The sequence below is a fragment of the Pleurodeles waltl genome, chromosome 9 (genome assembly GCF_031143425.1).
Source record: "Pleurodeles waltl isolate 20211129_DDA chromosome 9, aPleWal1.hap1.20221129, whole genome shotgun sequence".
Taxonomy (NCBI): domain Eukaryota; kingdom Metazoa; phylum Chordata; class Amphibia; order Caudata; family Salamandridae; genus Pleurodeles; species Pleurodeles waltl.
This window is the reverse complement of record NC_090448.1, coordinates 134,043,306-134,056,471: the sequence shown is the minus strand read 5'-3', so window position 1 is coordinate 134,056,471 and position 13,166 is coordinate 134,043,306. Positions and strand designations below refer to the sequence as shown.

At 42.5% G+C, this 13,166-nt stretch overlaps 1 protein-coding gene across 2 annotated transcripts in view; it reads left to right on the top strand.

The window, feature by feature from the left end:
* Positions 1 to 13,166, top strand: part of FAM120A (family with sequence similarity 120 member A) — a 405,119-nt gene that overhangs the window by 232,806 nt on the left and 159,147 nt on the right. For both annotated transcript variants that reach the window (XM_069206413.1, XM_069206412.1), the window contains exon 12: positions 11,148 to 11,262. In XM_069206413.1, the coding sequence (XP_069062514.1) occupies positions 11,148 to 11,262 (115 nt within the window). The remainder of the gene's footprint in view (positions 1 to 11,147; positions 11,263 to 13,166) is intronic.

The window sequence follows — 13,166 nt, the reverse complement described above, 5'->3', positions numbered from 1 at the left end:
GGAGGTGTGTCCATACCTTCACTAAACATTGTTTGATTTCAGGATACTAAAGCTAGTACAGTGTGTGGCCAGGCAGCTTTAAATAGTCTCTTATAATACGATTATATATTTTCAGCATTTGTATTGTGATTTACTGGTATTCCTTATGAGAGATTCACCTGTACCTCTATTCTGTATTTTTGACTAGTAGGGAAGATCCTATGATGAGAAAGGAAAACCTACTTATAATTCTAGTTCAAGGAATCCTCAATGAAGTCCTAACCAGTCCATCCACCCAACTGCCTGTAGTTCCCCCAGTACCTCTAAATGCAGGCATTGCCATTCAAAGAACTGAGGCTGTGAGCCAAACTGCCAGTACTGTGCATGCCGGGATAGGAATGCTGCTGGACAGTCATCTTTTGGGTCTAGTTCACTTTTTAACTTAGCAGGCCCCCTTCTTCATTTTTACTGTAATGCGAGAGGTGATCATTGATCTAAGCTGATGGCTGTCATTTTCCAGTTAGATACTGTAAAGTAGCCTTTTCTGATATTCTAAATTGGCTATTCCAGAGAGAACTTAGTAAGTGTTCCAAATCCTTATCAGGGAGGTGACATTTAAATTGGCAATTTTTAAATGGCTTCCTGCTGCTATATGTTTGAAATGAAGATTTCAAGGGGCCTGTCACATTTGAATGAATATTCCATGTTTATGACTTCCATTTAATTTCCTATTGTGCAAAACCAGTATTACAAGTAAATAACTTGTTTGTAGCATGTCTGGTTGTAGAATAAACATACTTTGCATACCCGTGACATCTATTGCTGTGCTTGGACATAACAATTAGTTTTTCTTTGCCCAAGCTTAAAGCAGTGGGATGTTGAGTGACTTCTCCTATAGTCCAAAATGTGCGTAGGCACTGAACCCACCTTAGATTGTTTTCTTCCGTGAGTGCTGTTGCCGTGGGCATCAAGCTATGAGCAGGCCAAGAAAAAGGCCTCTGCTTCCGGTCCATCGCCATCCTATATCTCCGGTCTGCATTGAGAAATGCTCCTGACAAAGGGTGTTGAGCCACAACACCAATTTCAACCTCTCACCTGATGGCACCAAGCCTCCCACTTTGGAGCCAAAATAGATACTGAAAGTGCAACACAGCGTTAGCTCCAAGTCTGCACAGAGGTGAGTCGTGTCCAGTCCTTGAGGGGCTAGCAGAGGAATTCAACTCTAGGCTAAAGTAACCAGCTCAGCGCTGCTTGTAGGCATGCAGCAGTTGGCGTAACAGCCCTGTAGCGATCAGTGGGCTGGTTGTCTAGAGATGACAGATACCACTGAGACACAATGGACGTCCTAGTACAGCACCTCCCTAAGCCCTACTGAAAGACGAGTGAGAAACTATTTGTTGAAGGAAAATTGTGTGAGGCATGCGTGGCGGTAGATACACAATCTGTGCACACTCTTGCCATCTAGAGTGAGGCCCGATGTGTGCAAGTTATTTTTCTTCAAAGAGGTCTTTCGTTTGCAAGGTAGTGTGACTCCTCCTCTTGAAAATAATGTGCGTGGTCATTGACTCCATTGTTAGATTCTTTCCTTTCTGCCTTTGGGTTTGAATGTGTGCTCTTGGTCGACATGGTCGTGGTGCCCTTTTCGATTCACACGGTTCTTTCTCTCCATCAGGATTGTACTTCGATTGAGTCTCCCTTACTTTCTGTCTTGAGTCGATGTCTGATTACTTTGCTCAAGTGTGGACCATGGACCGTCCTAGGACTCGCCCTTTGGGGCCTACCACCTGTCGCTCCATTGAATACGGAACCACGCCTCAATGGTGATAGCACAAATGCTTTTTCGGTATTGTCCTAGCAGCCACATGAAATATCCTCGGACCAATTTCCATCAGGTTTGCAATATTCGCTTGTTGCCAGAACACAAGGCCACCAGTGATGCTTGACGCTCCTTCTGCTTCAAAAAGACTGTTCACAAACATTGCTCTCATTGACTTGATCAAATCGGATGGCGACAACACCCCAGATTTCTGTCCCAAGGAAGGTGGGGGGGTGGGGGAGAACACCCACAAACATCAGCTGCGGATGAAGAGTCTTTCTCTCCTGGAGAAAGTTCTGGCTCTGGTATGGAAATTGAGGACCTTCCACCTGCTCAGCAGTCCGTGAGTATGGCACCCCATCGACACTGTACTCACCACGAGGAGCATTCTACCAGAAGGCACTCAGTTACTCTGGAACACCAGAGGCCGGCTTACGGACCACCACTTCCTTCAGACCAAGGTCAGCACTGACAAACCGCTTTGGATGCCCTGCCCAGCTACTGGCTACGCACCAAAAGAAGCCTTTGAGAACGACCACTTTGGCACTGACCCTTAGCACCAACCTGAGCCTTGGCACGAAATCGAAGGCATCCTCGGAGTCAAAGACTTCGGCGTCGACCAGCAAGTCCGACACTTGAACAGTCAAGCCTATTTTCAATAAAATGCAGGAGTAGCTCGTCTCAAGGCAGAAGCACCTGGTCATCCACCCCCACCATGGCCACATCCTTGCCCGCTCATTGGACCTTGCTGTTTCACCCTTGAAACGTCAGCTATCCTTCGAGGCCTTGGACATTCTGGTTTCAGCAAAACACGGCATGAAAGTGCATTAGGCTAACACCCTCTTACCCCAAGCACCACCATCACCCTGCCCTGTTTCTCAGGTTTCGCCCTGCCTGCCTGCTTCTTCAGGGGACCCCTTGACATTACACCTCAAGGTTCTCAACACTGATACAGGTGGTCGACCCATTTGACTCTCCTCCACAGGGTGACCCCTGGGACTCCTACGATGTAAACTCAACAGGGGACACAGACCCAGACCTTTGCCTTGCCCGCCCCTCCGGATTAATCTACATCCTTTCAAACTCATTGGTAGGGCTACCTCTTTTCATAAGATGAAACTCCTCAATGAGCCCTCTCCTCCACTCACTGATCCACTCAGTACCTCCATATGTAAAAGGGCATGTTACATTGCACTCCTGACATTTTCCAAGACACTGTCCTGGCTAGAGTTATAACACCAAAGGTGGATACAAATTATAAAGCCTCCCCTTCTGACCCCATGAGATCCACCCCCACTCAACTGTTTAATAATTACCACTGCTCATAAGTGAACAGACTTCCAGGCCTGCAGGGATGCCCCACCACAAGATAAGGAAAGCAAACACGTAAATGCAGGAGGGAAACGGGTGGCTGTGCAGTCGGCCATGCACTGTGCATTGCTAATTCTGTTGGCCTTTTTGCAAAATATAATTGTGCCCACTGGGACGAAATGGAGGAGCCCTCCAATACCTCTCAAAAGGTCGTACAAAACCCGGTCAGGAGATAGCTTCTAAAGGCAAGCTATTTTCCAACTTCTCTGTTCGCTATGTCCTTCACACAGCCGACATTGCTGCCAATGGGTAAATTCTACCATTCTGTCATGCAGGGACTCCTAGTTCTATACCTCCGACTTTAAACCAGAAGTTTAGCAGAACTTTCTGAACATGCCCTTTGAAGGTGACCGTATATTTGTTCCAAGAGTGGGCCAAGGTATATTAAAAATAAAATAAAAAATAAAAATAAAAAAGGATACGGAGACAGCCAAAGCAATGGGAGCACTGCAAACACACACACCTTCTTTCGCTGCACCCTTTACCATGGAGGCTCAGAAAGCCACCTCCCTTGAAAACTCTGTGACTTATCGGTGCACCCAGGGCCAGCAATACCCTCCACAGTTGTTCGGGGAGGAGGGTGGGCGCATGTGACTGTACGACACTACATGCCACAAACAGATGCTTACGGGGTAAGTAATATTTTCCTTCCAATGCAAATATCTATTGCATGTTGGATGCCGTAAACACTGCTTCCGCAATTTCAACACCAGCATCCTGCTCTGCTACCATGCATGACTTTACAGCTCATTGTTTAAACTGGAAGTCCAACAACACCTTAACATCTCATTATTGGGTAACAACTCATTGAATTCCAAGTGGATAGGTTGTTAGAGAAAATCAAGGTCACCAAGACTAACGTTCATTGGCGCCCTGCTGTCTGCTACTTCCAGAGGCATGTTTTGCAGACAACATTCTAGGTGAGGGGGCAAGACAACACTTCTGCCAGGTACAGTTCTTCCAGTGCCGGCAACAGGCCTTTTAGGAGTTGCAGGTAGGGGATACTCGAGGGGAGGTTACCGGGGCATCCACGACAAAGGGTGGGGTGAAAGATGCACCAGTAAAGGAGCCTACGCTGATGAAGACTGACTTGCCCATGCTCCTTCATTTCATGAACACCTGTTGATGTCGGGGTGGGGTGATTAAAGGAGTTCTGTTCTCACTGGGAGGAAACCATCTAAGATCAGCATGTATTAGCAGTGATGTAGCAAGGCTACTGCTTAGAATTCCACACCACCGTGCAGGCACACCTTCTGAAAAGACCACATCACTCTCTTGCAAGAACAACCTGAAAATAGTGCATGGTGATTTAAATTTAAAGTGACGTTTGCCCTACACCTTTAAAGATTCCAGGAGCTGCTTAGCCATTATTATATCCACTCTGTAGAACAAGGGTCATGGAAGTCATTGCTGCATTATTTGGGCTTGATTTTGTTTTTGAAATTGAGCTGTTTTTGTTGTTGTTGTTCACTTCACTTTGTGCGCTAGCCATTACTTGTTCTTTTTTTGAATGATTACCAGCTTTACTCACTCACTGTGCTGACTGTCAAGTACCCTTTCTGTTATGCAAATCAAAACTCTTGGAGAGATCAAAACTCTCTTTGTGGTGCGCCTTCCAGATTCTAATTCCAAATGTGTTTTTGGCATGTTTTACCAAATACATAATAAGTGAAGGACAGAGTGCTTATCTGAGGGATTTTAATCTGTTAGGATGTAGATTACTAACTTTGTCAGAGCCCAACAATATTGCAAGTTTTACTAATGATAGGAAATACACTACACATCTACACTAATATTAGTACAGACAGTCCAATATCTGAGCCAGTTTTGAACACTAAAAATACTTTCTTTTAGAATCTGCATATGTGGACACCCGGCACAGCTCCACAACCAGCAGATATCTATCATTACTCCTTAACACCATGGCGTCGAGCATCTTCATTGTGCCAGAAGCTGTAGTCTGTGCAGATATACTGCAAGTGTCCAGATTACATGATGGGCCACAAGACCAGAAACTGTGATGTGGACTGCAGTTTCACCATGGGGTGCAACTTTTATGTTTGCCCAGCTCAACCTTATATATACCTTTACTGGCGACTTGTTTGTTCTTTTTTACACAGTATTCTAAAGACATGCATGTTGGCTCTGGCTCAGAGGAAATGTATTTGTGGCATCACAGAACATGGATGTGGGGATTGTCCTTCATATGTTTTCAGACAGGATTACAACATGTTTTTAGCATGGCATTTAAAGGTACCATGGCTTGGGTTTAGAGAGACAGCCGCTCGAAAGTCAGGAATGGAATGCATTTTCAATGTTTTTCTTGGTGCCAGGTCATGTGAATGTAAAGCTTATGCAGTGGTTTCATTCTGGCTTTTTAGATCCTCGTTTTTTTACTCTTCTTTCTGTATTCATAAACCCTAATTTTATAGTGATGTGAAAAAGAAAGTTCACCCTGACCTCGGTGTGTATTGTTTGTCATTGTATTGTATTGTAATCGTATTTATATAGTGCTTACTACCCCTGACGAGGCGTCAAAGCGCTTTTCGATGAGTAGCACGCTACTCTGGAACCCAACAAGAATTAGAGATGGATTAGTATTGCTAAATAATGAGTACAGTTTTAGTATTATTTGAGTTAATTTGAGCCGCGGATATGAGAGTTTGTTAGTTAGATTGACTGGAGTAATGGAGGGGTGGAGGAGGAAAGAAATCCAGAAGTGTTAATTGGGAGTATATCCTTCATTTACTCAACCCAAAGGCTTGGGATGAGTAAAGGGGGGCGGAGAGGGAAGAGTATGTGGAAGGGTTAGGGAGAACATAGTAGCAGGGTGAGATAAATGCAGGAGAAATTAGTAGGGTTGTGTGGGAGGTCACAGTAGTAGAGTGAGGTTTGGTGAGTTAGATGTGGAAGCGGAGGGAAGAGCTTAGGCAGAGATAGTTAGGAGATGAAAGTAGTAGAAGGGATTTGGGATGAGTCAGAGTGAGAATGGAGGATAGTTTGTTAGAGACATGACATATGATGATGAGTAGATAAGTGTGTTAAGATGAGAGCAGGAATTCATAGATATCTAGTATAACAACCCACCCAGGAGCCATGCAATGACCCTCCAACATGCCAAGCACAGAAACACCATATACACATACATACATATATATAAACACACACACATACAGATGAATACACACACATATGCACATACAATACATAATTAGAACCATGGGTAAAAAAATACTTAGTCAAACAGGTTTAAAGAGTGTGTGTGTATTTTATTGTTATGACATAATAGCAGTACGTATTTTCTAAAGAAACTATAAATAAATAGAAATATACATATAATCTGAAAAAATATTCATCAACATAGGCATATGCAGTTCATAGTTGTTTGAATAAGGTGGTTATGAAGGAAAGTGCCAACTCTTGAGTAGTTTTCTGAAGACAAGAAAGTTATCTGTGGCTCTTATAGTTTGGGGTAATGAATTCCATAGTTTGGCTGCTTGGACGGAGAAGGATGTACCACCTATAGTCTTTTTCTTGTATGGTGGTGTTCTAAGGCGGGGTGCCAATCTTGAGTGGAGGATTCTTTGTTGGATGTATTTGGTAATTTTCTTTCTGATAAAAAGCGGTCCTGTTCCATGTATAGCTTTGTGGGTGATACAAAGCAGCTTGAAAGTGCATCTTCTGGCAACGGGTAACCAGTTTAGTGCTCTCAAGGCAGGGGAGATGTGGGCTTGCGGCTTTATATGTAATAGTAGCCTGGCTGCGGAATTCTGGATACGTTGTAGTTTTTTCATAACAGATAGAGATGATCCATGGTAGAGGCTATTGGCATAATCCAGTTTGGATAGTACAAGCGAGATAGTAGCTTGCACCTTGTGTAGAAATCCGAGGTGGGGGAAGATGCGTCGTAAAGTCTTCAAGGTGATGAAGCTTGTGCGTGCTAATTTGTCACTTGGGCATTCATAGTTAACTTGGAATCCATGGTTATTCCTAGGTATTTAACTTCCTTGGATAATTGAGGAGGTGGTCCGAGATCGTCAGGCCAGACGCACAGAGGGTCATAAATTTTCCAGTTACCACATATGAGTATTTCTGTTTTGGAGGTATTTAGTTTGAGATGGCTCCAGGTCATCCACTGATAAACGGCTCTGAGGCAACTAAAGATTTGTGAGTTTTCAATGTTTTGGGGCATTCTAATTTAATTAGTATTTGTGTGTCATCTGCATAGTTGTAGCATGTGAGATGGAAGTCATTGATCAGTTCTGGTAAAGATATCATGTAGATGTTGAAAAGCAAAAGTGAGATGATTGACCCTTGGGGGACCCCTGCTTTTGTGAGGTAGGGTTCGGACGAGAAGGGGGCGAGTGGATGATATTTGATCTTTTTTGAAGATAGGAAGTAATCCAGTCGAGAGCAATCCCTTGTATGCCGGCTTTGTGGAGTCTTTGAGTTAGGGTGTCATGGTCAACCGTATCAAAGGCAGCTGAGAGGTCCAAGAGAAGTAGTGCAGCAACTCCATTTTGGTTGACTGTGTTTTTAGGATCGTCCCAGATTGCCATGATTGCCGATTCAGTGCTTCTTCCTGGGCGGAATCCAGTTTGGAAGTCTGAAAGTATAGAATTGTCTTCAGTGAATTGACATCTGGGCGAATGCTGCTCTATCAATTTGCCCAGGAAAGGTCCATTTGTGATTGGTCTGTAGTTGTTGGGGTCTTGCGGGTCTAGGTTTGTTTTCTTTAATAAAGGTCGTATGTATGCCTTTTTCAGGTCTACAGGAAAAGTTCCTGAAGTTAAAGAGTTGTTGATGATTCTTCTTACAGGTGTGGCAGCAGAAGTAGAAAGAAGAATGTTTTTGAAGATTTGTGGTGGGCAAGGGTCAGAAGGGCAACCAGAAGGTCTGCTTGCTTTGACCAAATCCATAAATTCATCCTGAGATATTTGTTTGAAGGACTGTAGAGGTTGGGTTGGTTTATTCTTATAGGGTATTTTAGGAAAGGGGTTGGTGCTGATGGTTTTCTTCTGTTTTAAATAGGAGTCCAATGTGTCTGCCTTGGTTGTATTTCACTTTGTGTTTGTTTGTGAATACTCCTTTTTATTAATGGAAATATTTGACTGGACAATAATACCTTGCGGCTATTATATGTATTTTGAGTTCGGAGTCTGTGTGCACCCCACTTTATCTACCTCCGCGAGAATCCTTGAATTGTTCAGCCTATGCTATTACTGAGTCAAGTGCTGAAGGGTGTACTTGGCCCAGTTGCTTAGCATCAATAGTAAGTCGAGCCCTGGAACATCAGGAGTAAAAGGCCTCACTGCCAGTGTTGGGTCCACTAGCTCCTACTTGCCCTGTGGCCCTCTGAAGAGGTTCTGACAATGCCCTATGGCTATATACCCTGCCGTTAGACATTTACAAGTACAGTTTAATAGTCTCGTTACCAATAGTGTGCGGTTCTAATGTTTGTACAGGGCACAATCGGCTCTCTTTTCTCTAGCTGTTCACCAGCGAGCCTGTCCTATACAGGTTTTTACCCCTTCACCTGCACTTTACTTTTACATAGCTATTTCTATTTTTAAACTTGATCTATTTTGAACACCACCCGTAATTTACATTTTTATAGGAACTAGAGTGTATTACCATTTACCAGCCTAGTTAAGACGCTTATACCATATACTCTCATCACTGAGATTTGGGTATATTTTATTGAACTCAGCTCTTTCAGAAAAGGGCTGCTTGGGTTGCTTGTGTCCTGGTTCAGAGAAGACATGGCTTGGTAGTTTGAACTGGAGTAAGTTTATGGAATATGGATGGGTCTAATCTAAGGTAGCATGCTGGGGAAGAAAACAGTGGGTTGGGATGCTACCCCAAGCAATTGCCGTTGGTTTGACTATTTGAAAGCATTCCTCCCATCACTTCCTTTGTATTTGAAAAACATGTAGAGGGCAGCAGCTAACTCGTGTACTGCTCAGTCAATATGATCATTAACAGTGGAAGAGATGGAAGGCCTCATTCAGCACCTTCCAGAGGAATAACAGGAGAGGCTATAAAGTGCCGTCTAAGTTGGAAAGATCATATCAAGTCTGTGCCTAAAATTCTCCCTTGATAGAACAAGCACAGCCAATAGCCAGTTGTATACTAATACAATACTGAGAAGGCATGGTATGGTTCCGAAATTCTGCTCTCTGCCCGAGATCTAGGCACACATATTCAGCGCAACCTTAGACAAACTGTCTGGTGGAGGACTCTGGAGTAAACGAACGCCAGTAGTGATGCAGCGATGCAGCCTGCTGGGCAAGGAAAGAGGGGTTCTCTCGGAAGGCATAGATATGCAGAATCGGAATGTATCACACAGAGGAGTACTGGGGTGACATTGTTTCAAAACAGCTGTTCCGGCCAGATCAGTGGTGAGAGTCAGAAATATGCCCTTCCAGTGACAGCGACCGGGACAGGGAAGACGGTCCTTTTGGCTAGAACCCAAAGGAACGTAAGCCAGTCAAAGTATCGTCCTCAACACACCTCTAATGGAGAGTGGGGGGTAGTCTACAAGAATGGATGCAGATGGCCCCCAACAAGAGGCAGTACATGTTATACAGCTTGGTTACTGTAAAGAAGAAAAAAAAACTGTGTATATGAAAAGGGTGATTATGTACAAAGTACAAGAGACAAAATTGTTGATAAAGACCGACCTACACTGCTCCACTTTGTACAGCTTGTGCCACGAGCAACTTGAGGGGCTTGGGGGAAGGAGTCTGTTGTCAAAATGAAGCACAGCAATGTCGGATGCTGTGAACCCTTCATATGTGTTCTACACTAAGATGAAAGACCTCAGGATAATGTCCAAGAACCCGCTCCAAAAAAGAAATAACGGCAGCAGGAACTGTTAGACTAATGTGTTGATTGCTGATCTATGCCTGGCAGTTACATTGTCATCAGTCCACACATTCGCTAAACATTTGCACAAGTTTACACTCACGAAGGGAAGCAAAGGTGGGGCAAAAAGTTCTAAAACATGTCATATACTTTATAACGGCTCCTCTGGAAAGGGTTGATTCCACTACATAATCTGTGCTGATGAACTGAAGCTAAAGTAGGTTCACACTACAAACGAAAGTAGTTACTAACCTTTAACAATAGTTTTACAACATGAAACTGCTTAGATTAACATGTGAAGGAGACGGTTCAAATTTAATATGAAGGTAGTGGAAGAGTAACTCCCCCCCCCAAAAAAACAATCACTGTCAGAAAAGAAAGAAATTGTGAAGATGACAGCGAGCTTTTGGCCTATTCTGATTCAAGTTCGACTTACTAGTGGGTCAGGTTGATGATATTACGATAATGCACATGATTATCTAGAAGAGTGCAATTCTGCAAAACTGTTGTACAGGTAAGTAACTGGTTTCTTCCTCTGTGCATACTTTATTTACCCAAATCTTCAGTTATTTCCTATTGGTTGGACAGGTGTTTTTAATATAGGTTGATGGGTCTACTGCTGGTTTGTATTTTCTCCGGTTTACCGCGTGAATCTTTGGAATAAGGATGGGAGAGGAGAACACTATGCATGAAACTGTTTTTATGCTGCTGCTCCAGTCCTTGATGACCCAAACGTTTGTGGAATGAATATAGTGTGACATAGTCGACTACTTTCTTTGTGCCTGTACTTCCTTGCCTGGTGCTTTATGATCTCATTAGTTTCTTACACACGTTGTTCATTGTCCATATATCACAAGAAAATGAAAACCATTAATTTGATGGTGAACATTAGATGCAATGCAAGCATTTTTTTAAATTCAGGCAGTCGTGTTCAATGCCAATGCTGTATGAACCACATTTTAAGGATAGCAATTCAGTTCATGCCTTGTTGAATGGCTAAGTCTATGGCAGTGAGTGTAGTTCCTTACAGAAACCCAGCAGAACAAGCCCTAGGTTTGACGTTTATACCGTTTTATTTACTTTCTAAAGTCATTAACTCAACTTCTGATAACAGGTATATGGTGCAGTGGCCTGGAATTCGAATTTTGCGTCGCCAAGAACTTGATGCTTTTCTGGCCCAAGCTTTATCTCCCAAACTCTTTGAACCTGACCAGCTGCAAGAACTGAAGGTACAATATTGTCCATATATATCTTTCTCTGGTGTGGTCTTTTTAATTTTAGTATTACTGGGTATACATAAGAAATATTTAAAGCTACAATTAGGGGGTTGTGGGTATTTGTATATAAATAGTGTAGCAAAACAATTTAGTCAGTCAATTTGGAAAACATCTAACTATGGCTCTATCAAAATAGCGGTTGGTACCTAGGAACAATGAACAAAGCCTACTACAAGAACAATACTATTTTGTTATACCTCTCCTCAGATAGATCTACAAGCTGTGATTCTCTTAGTTGGACATCAGTCTTGTCACCTTCAGCAACAAAGCAGTGTAAGGGAATGGCTCAGCCAAAGTTGGGCTCCAAGTTAAATGAACCATTTAGGGACATTAAGCAAACGAATCAACATTAACACAAATTAACAAATACATAGAACTATAATGCTCCCCAGAAATAGGACTCTTAACAGGGACAAGAAGAATAGATCTAAAGGATTCAGGAAAAGGGCTGCGAGGCATCAGAATAGGAACTAACTTCTCCCAACTGCAAGCAGGCTAAGTTAAACTTGCATAAAGGATCTTCTCACGCTGTTATTGGTCAGAAAATCGTACTTTCACAGTTAGTCCAATAGAAGTTAAAACCCATATCTAAGATATAACTAAACTACTTTTCACATGTCGATGATTGGCTCCTCTTCTCATGTTTCCACCATCAGACTTGTCAAGTAAATGTCTTGTAGCAATCCATACTTCAGTCAGTGCATCCATTGTTGGTTCCTGGGAACATCGCTGTCTCCTCAAACTTTACAAGGTTGTAACTTCTAAAACAAGACATTTTAGCAAGCGCTTCTCATGAGAAAGTTAAAGACATCTGTTAAACGTTTAGTCAGCACGATGTGAACAATAAGTCTCTAGTTTCTGGGCATACATTCCCACGATTTTATTATATACATTTGCTTAATATGATGTTGGTAAGACTAGGCCCAAACCTCGCTAACTTAAGGCCTAAGGTTAACAAACAAATGCATAGCATGAAATCATTAATATGACATACTACTATACTTTCCTCTACACATGCACTTTGAATAATAATAATATGCATTCTCTGAAAGCATTACGCATTTATTGTGGCCACTCAAGTGGGCACATTTTCCAAGTTGCACATTAATTTCTCTATTAGCCTAATTCAATGCAAATTCTTGACCCATAGTAAATAAAATCATTGTTGATACTGTGAACGCTTAATTTATTACTAGTTGTATCTGGAGGATACCCAGCAGTATCCCTAACCATTCAAACCCTCTTTATCACATTCTAATGCAGTTTCAGCTGTCCAGGAGAATCACAGCCTAGCAATGTGGGAGACGCATAAGCTATATGTTTAATTCAAGTTTCTACTAAAGAGGTTCCATTTTGACTCATCCCCGCAGTGCATTTACTTTGTTACAGAAAGTCTCGAAAGTGTCTGACTTATTTGTGTGTTTAATAAATAATGACAAATGGAGCTAGGTTGAATTTATGGATGCGTACTAGGTGAATATTGGATGCGGATAAGTGTGGAAAAGTGTGATCTTGAAATGATGTTCTTAAATTTTTGCACCCCTGTAGTTATCGCTGTCTGCCATATGTGAGTAATGAGAACTTCTTTTCACAGGTCATAGCTCGCACTTTTCTTGAAAGAGCAGTAATTTTCTCTAGCTTTTGGAATGTCTGACAAATCCATCTAACTGCCTGGATTTGTATTCTGCCAATGAAGAGGTTCTCTCTACTTAGTCACTAGAAGGAAACCTCTATTTTCGCAGCATCATTTTGTTAGAGAATCGCCTGCTGGTTGTCACTTGCCATCTAGTGGTCTGTTTTAGAATTACAAGTTATTTGAAAAAGCTGATTACTGTTAACCTTGGACAAAGAGGGCT